The sequence below is a fragment of the Zalophus californianus genome, chromosome 1 (genome assembly GCF_009762305.2).
Source record: "Zalophus californianus isolate mZalCal1 chromosome 1, mZalCal1.pri.v2, whole genome shotgun sequence".
Lineage (NCBI taxonomy): Eukaryota > Metazoa > Chordata > Mammalia > Carnivora > Otariidae > Zalophus > Zalophus californianus.
The window spans coordinates 164,621,083-164,627,082 of NC_045595.1; the positions used below are offsets into that span (position 1 = coordinate 164,621,083).

The following is a 6,000-nucleotide window of genomic DNA, read 5'->3' on the forward strand; positions in this document are numbered from 1 at the left end:
GGAGCTGCAGGAGGAAGGAGAGAGAACCAGATGAATCCTGCCCACGGGCTCCTGGAGCCCCAACGCCCGCAGCACCCAAAGTTCCTGGAGATTTACCCAATGCCCCCAGTCCCTGCCCAAACTTGAGCCAACCGGCCGGGCCCAAACGTGCGGCACAGGTGACTGAACTCAGGGCCAGCTCTGTGCCCGCACCGCCGTCCCCTTACCTCCCCCACACGCCCGGGCGCACTGCCCGGGAGGTGCGAGGCCCTGGCCGGGGACGTAGGAAATTACCCCCGGCCCACATCGGCCTGGGGCTGCTCTGAGGCCCCTGCTCACCTGGCCTGAGGACAGCGGCGGAGATCAAGAGGCAGAAGACTAGACGGCAGGAGGGGCCCGCCTTCGATTCCATATTCCTCCTCCTCCTCGGGGGCCACCGACAGAGTCCGCGCCGCAGGAGGGGGCGTCGTCCCCGGCCCCGCGCTGCCCGCGAGCTCGCAGGTCCGAACGCAGGGGCAGCGGCTTCTCCCAGACACACGGTCCCCCTGGGCTCTGGGCGCTGGACCTTTGGGTCTCCGCCGCAAGCAACTTTCCACCACGCAGTGCCCCAACTCTTCCTCCCTCCCCTTCAACACCTGCCCTTGGCCCCTGGGCTGCCCTTCCAAGCACCGGTGACCCTCTCTTCCCTGGAGACACTTGAGTATTTCGGAAAGGTGTACGTGGTTCTTTTAGTCTGGTCTGTTATTCTCCTTCTCTTGGAATAATAATATTTAATGGTAGTGGCAGTGTGCATAAAAAGGCCGGTGCTAGAAAGGAATCGCCGAGGGTAGCAACAGGGGCGGCGAGTCCAGGCGGTCCCCTCAGGTGGCAGAGCGGTAGCAGCGAAAGCGGCGGCGGCGGCAGCGGCAGCGGTCTTCGGGCTGCTCTGAGTGGAGGGACTGGAAGGCGTGTGTAAGCTGCCTTTCTCCTCCTCTCTCCCCCTCCCTCCTCCCCCTCCCTCCTTCCTCCTCCTCCCTCCCTCCTCCCCCTCCCTCCTTCCTCCTCCCCTCTCCCTCCTCCCTTCTCCCCCCCTCCCTCCTCTCTCCCCGCTTCCCTGGACGCGGCGCCGAGCAGGTGGTTGGAGCACCGACCTGCAGCCTAGAGGCGCTGCAGGACCGAGTCGCAGACCCAGTCCGGCTCTGGCACTTCGCGGGGGAGGCGCTCGCCGGATCCCTAGGCCCCGAGTAGGAGGGGCTTTCCCGTAGCTCCGCCCCCGGGGCCCCTCTCGCCAAAAGGGAGCAGACACAGGAGCCGCGCGCGCCGGTTGGGCTCGCGCGACTGCCTCTTTCCAGTGGCTTTACCGTCGCCCTCTCGGTGCGGACTCCCATTTCTTGGTGCCCACCCAGCCTCGCCAGGTTCAGAAACCGCTTGCCCCAGATTTCTATTACAGTGGCTCTCTCCTCAGGGATTTTTTCGGCGGTGATGTTGCAGCCTCCATCTTCAGTGAAGAGTCTTGGGGCAGGACGGTGCGGGGGGGGAGAATTCACCGGGGGGAGGAGGGAGGGGGCGCCACTTGGGTCTAAGGGCGGGAGCGGAGGAGGAAGAAAAGTCTGGAGGGCGTGGCAGAGGTGGACCCTCGCCTCCTGAGAGTTAACTGGAACAGCTGCTGGTCGGCCGGGGGCAATCCAAATACTGGGCTAATTCCTCGCCCCCCCAACAACCCACCTCTCCAACATACCTTCTTTTGAAGGCAGATCACTTGAGTCGACTGCCCAGTACCAAATAGAAAATACTTACTCTTTCCGGGGGAAATTAAATGAGGAATTTCTAGACCATACTTCGTCACACGGATTTTCCCAGTGTCTTTTTGCCAGAGCGTGTCTTTTTTTTTTTTTTTTTTGAATTAAGCGGCGATTTTTAAGTTACAAACAGCAAATCCTCTCAAGTTACTCAGATTAAAAGCCAAGCTCCTCCTCGTCCGTTCCAGAAAGCCAGGCATCCCAGCAGATGGGCAGGCTTCTCTGGCAGTTTCTAAAGATTGAAACATCTCCCAGGCGGAACATCGGGAAACTGTGTCTTTTTCAGATCAGACAGAGACCATGAAGGAATTATTTTTCTCTGAACTCCGGGTTGGAGCTGTCGGAGCCTTAAGTGGCTCTAAATCAGGGATACGGGATTACAACTCTTATCCCGGAAGCATAATAAAATTGTGGTACCTGAACCACTTCGCCAGGGCATTAAATAGCCGTTCGTGCATCACAGGGTCACCCCTGTGTGAGGCTAGTCTCCAGCAGAGCATGTCAACTAGTAATCGTCACATACTGCGCTTTCATCAGAGGGCTTCTAGTCACCAGCTAGATGGTTACCTGGAGAAGCTTATTAAAACAAGCATACACAGGCGCGCGCGCGCACACACACACACACACACACACACACACACACACACACACACTGTGATCGCTGAATTCTTTTATCTTTTTACGCTGGAAACTATTAAAGCTCCATCTTCAGTTGTGATTTTTTGTCAAAAGCCTGCCTGTCTTGTCCTCCCGGTTCTCTTTATAGCAACAGTATTCTAGAGTAGATCTTCTATTTTTCCTTTCAAAATAAGTAGTTTTTCCGGCTTGGATTTAACATTAACATTTTATTTGCATCTTGTGAACCCGTAGGAAGGCTAACGCTAGGAGACAGATGCCTTTTAATTCAGTGTTTCATAAGCTGAGTTTGGGAATTGCTAGCATTCCGAAGGGATCTCAGAATTCCTTTAGGAAATTGTTTTTCTTTTAACAGCAACTTTAAGTAGCTTCCACTACAACAAATCATCCCAACTATATATTCAACCTGGATCCCCCACTCTGTCTACCTGACCCCCTTTGTTTTGGGGTGGGAGTTAAAACAGCATAATTGCTAAAAAGTAGATCTGCAAAAGACAGACTTGGGCTCTGACATTCACTAGCGTCATGATCTTGGTCAACTCACGTAACCTCTCAAAGCCTTAGTGTCTTTACTTGTAAAAAGTGGTAACAATAGTGCCACCCTGTTGAGACTGGTGAGGATTAAGTGATATCACAGAAATAACTGTTTAGGTATAATAGAAGGAGCTCTGGCTTTGGAAAGTAGTCAGTCTAGTTAAAATCTCTGTTCTGCACTTACTCAGTGACTGACCTTGAACAAAAGTCTGTCTTTCGTAATTAAAGTTTGGTGACATAGGAGAGTACCACCTTCAAAGGTATGCGGCTAGATTGGATCAAAATTAGAGATATTTTGCACACCCATGCACATGTATGGAATTCTGAAAGCAACATATATACACACACATATGTGTATGTATAATACATATTTGTTTGTAGAGTCACTTGCTTCAAGAGTCCCTTTTACAGAGGAATATGTCCTAGTTTAGGAAAATGCCTTGATAAGCCACTTGCAACAGTAACTCCAAAGGCTTTTAGTTATATATAGCTAAGGCCACAAAGTTATGGTCATACTACTCTATATTAAACAACACAATAAAAATTAAGATAGGAATTATACAAAATAACAAAAATAAATAGGAGTTTAACAGGGGAGTGAGGGGGAAGATACTGAGAGAAAGGAAAGGTCAAGGACCAAATCATATGAGTTTGGAAATGGTCGAAGACCTGTAAATATACTTTAATTAATTAAATAGTAACAGTTATTGATAACTTACTGTATGTTAGGTTAGTCTAAGCGATTTATATGAACTAATGAAATAATTCCCCCCTCAAAAAAATCTTATGAGGTAGGTGCTGTTGGCATCTTCATCTTACTCATGAAGAAACTGAAGCCCAGAGACATGAAGGTCACATAATGATTGAGAGTACTAGTAAAGCCTCTTTTCTACCCCAGGCACTTTGATTCTAGATGATTCCAATATCTTACCAGCCAGTTTAGTCATGCATCAGTGCATCATAATGGCTACTTCTTACTACAAGAGGTCAGATGAATAATGTTCAGCCAGAGGAAAACATATTTGATTTTAGAGCTTCATTCCTATCCACTTTGCTCATCATTATCCACTTTGCTTATCAGAGATGTCTAACAAATTTATGACTTTTTGTTTGTTTGTTTGGGAGGCTTGATTGAGATACAAATTTCTTCATCTTCTGAAAACTTTAATAAAGTCTTCTACACTCAAACACATTTTCCTTAGGGAAATTAACTAATCAGGCAGTGCATCCTATCTTTATGAGCCATGTACAGTGCATATGAGATGTCAAGGCCGTTTCTAGACTGAAATAATTTACCATAAGCAAAAACTCAAGAGTTAAGAAACTTGAGAATGTAAGACCCACAGAATAATGTATTGAAGAGAGTATTTGTCCTTCGAAATCTAGGGAATGGAGGATTGGATCCACCTATCTTGTTCTTAAGAGGAAGAACTTTCCCACCTGTATCTGGATCACAATTGCTTTTTGTTACGACTGAGAATACACAGTTTTCCAGTGATATTTACCAGTTTAGTCATGCATCAGAGCATGATGTTGGGTACTTCTTACTATAAGAAATAAAATGAACAATGTTCAGCCAGAGAAAAACATACTTCATGTTACCAAGAACATGAAAAGAGTTTTGCATCTTCAGTATAAAAGAAATCATCAGTCAGGACAGTACGTTCAAAACAGTGACACAGCACTGTAGGCTAATTTCCTACTTGGAATCCATTGAGATGAGAACTTAGGACCCAGGACCCCTAAGGCTCAGACCAGGACCATTTGTCCTGTATTAAAACACTGACCAACAATATGTGACAGCATAGATCAGGCATGTGAACATTTGAAAAGTTGAGATGATTGTTTGCTGTTGTTGTTCTAATGTAAACAATTTCCCACTGGAAATGAAATTTCACCAAAGATGGCATTGGAGACTGGTGACATTTGTTCCTACCACCTTATATCACAGTGCTCTGTGTGCCTTCTTAGTTTTTGAACAAAACTTGTATGCAGTTCAAGGGCCTGCAACAAATCTAATTCACTTTCTTCTCCCCCCACCCCCATTGATGATTACACATTTCTAGCTAATACTTTGCAAATACATTGAGCACTCTATAAATATTTATGTTTGAATGAGAAAGAGTTGGATTTGTTTTGTTTTTTTTTTTTTTCCATAGAACATAAACCTTGAAACAAACTTATAAAGGAGAATGATATAAGGGGATGAAAGGAGTTTCAACTGGATCTTAAATGATTAGACTAGTATGATTCTGGTATTAATTCCAATGTGTAGTTTTTTTTCCCCACACCACCAACCAATTCTCAGACACTAGCTGCATGTCCTACAATTCACCTCAATTCTGACAGTAGCTACCTGGAGATAGCATAAGCCAGCTGGAAGAGATACGTATAGCAAGGTGTGTTGAGAAAGAGAGCAGAGCTTTCATGCTCTCTGAGCACACAACTCTCCCCAAATCTCCACATATTCAACAACCTAGAAGTTCTCTGAACCCTGTCCTTTGGGTTTTTTGGAGGCTTCATTACATAGGCATGACTGATTAAATCATTGCCCACTGATGATTTAACTCAGTCTCTGAGCTCCTCACCCCTCCCAGGAAGGGTGGGACTGAAAGTTCCAACCCTCTAATCACCCAGTTGTGTCTCCTAGCAACCAGCCTCCGTTTTAGATTACCCCAGGGTTTTCCCAAAGTGGCTCATTAACATAACAAATACACCTTTATCACTCTTATCACTTAAAAAATTCCAAGGGTTTTATGAGCTTTGTGACTGGGAATGGGTCCAAGACCAAATACCTACTTTTTATGATAAATAACGATATCACAACTAGGTAGACTGAAGTTTAGGAAAGGCAAGGGGAATGAGTCAAGTCTTAGTCACCGTAGTGAAAACTTTGAAATAGAAGTGAAGAACCTTAATCTATGGGAGGAAGAAAGTGATAAAAACTATTTGACATTAATGAGAATAAAATGTAAAAGGCCATGCCTCTATATTTAAAAAAAGGACAAGTTGGGGGGTGGTAAGGGGAGGGCAGCATGCTGAGAATGGAAGCCTGACTAGTAAAATTTCTAGG

The 6,000-nt window shown here is 46.3% G+C and overlaps 1 protein-coding gene across 4 annotated transcripts in view; it reads right to left on the minus strand.

The window, feature by feature from the left end:
* ALCAM (activated leukocyte cell adhesion molecule) overlaps positions 1-953 on the minus strand; it is a 202,821-nt gene extending 201,868 nt beyond the window's left edge. For all 4 annotated transcript variants that reach the window (XM_027585200.2, XM_027585199.2, XM_035728942.1 and 1 more), the window contains exon 1: positions 319-953. In XM_027585200.2, the coding sequence (XP_027441001.2) occupies positions 319-391 (73 nt within the window). In that variant the 5' untranslated portion in view covers positions 392-953. The remainder of the gene's footprint in view (positions 1-318) is intronic.
* Positions 954-6,000: the final 5,047 nt, after the last annotated feature.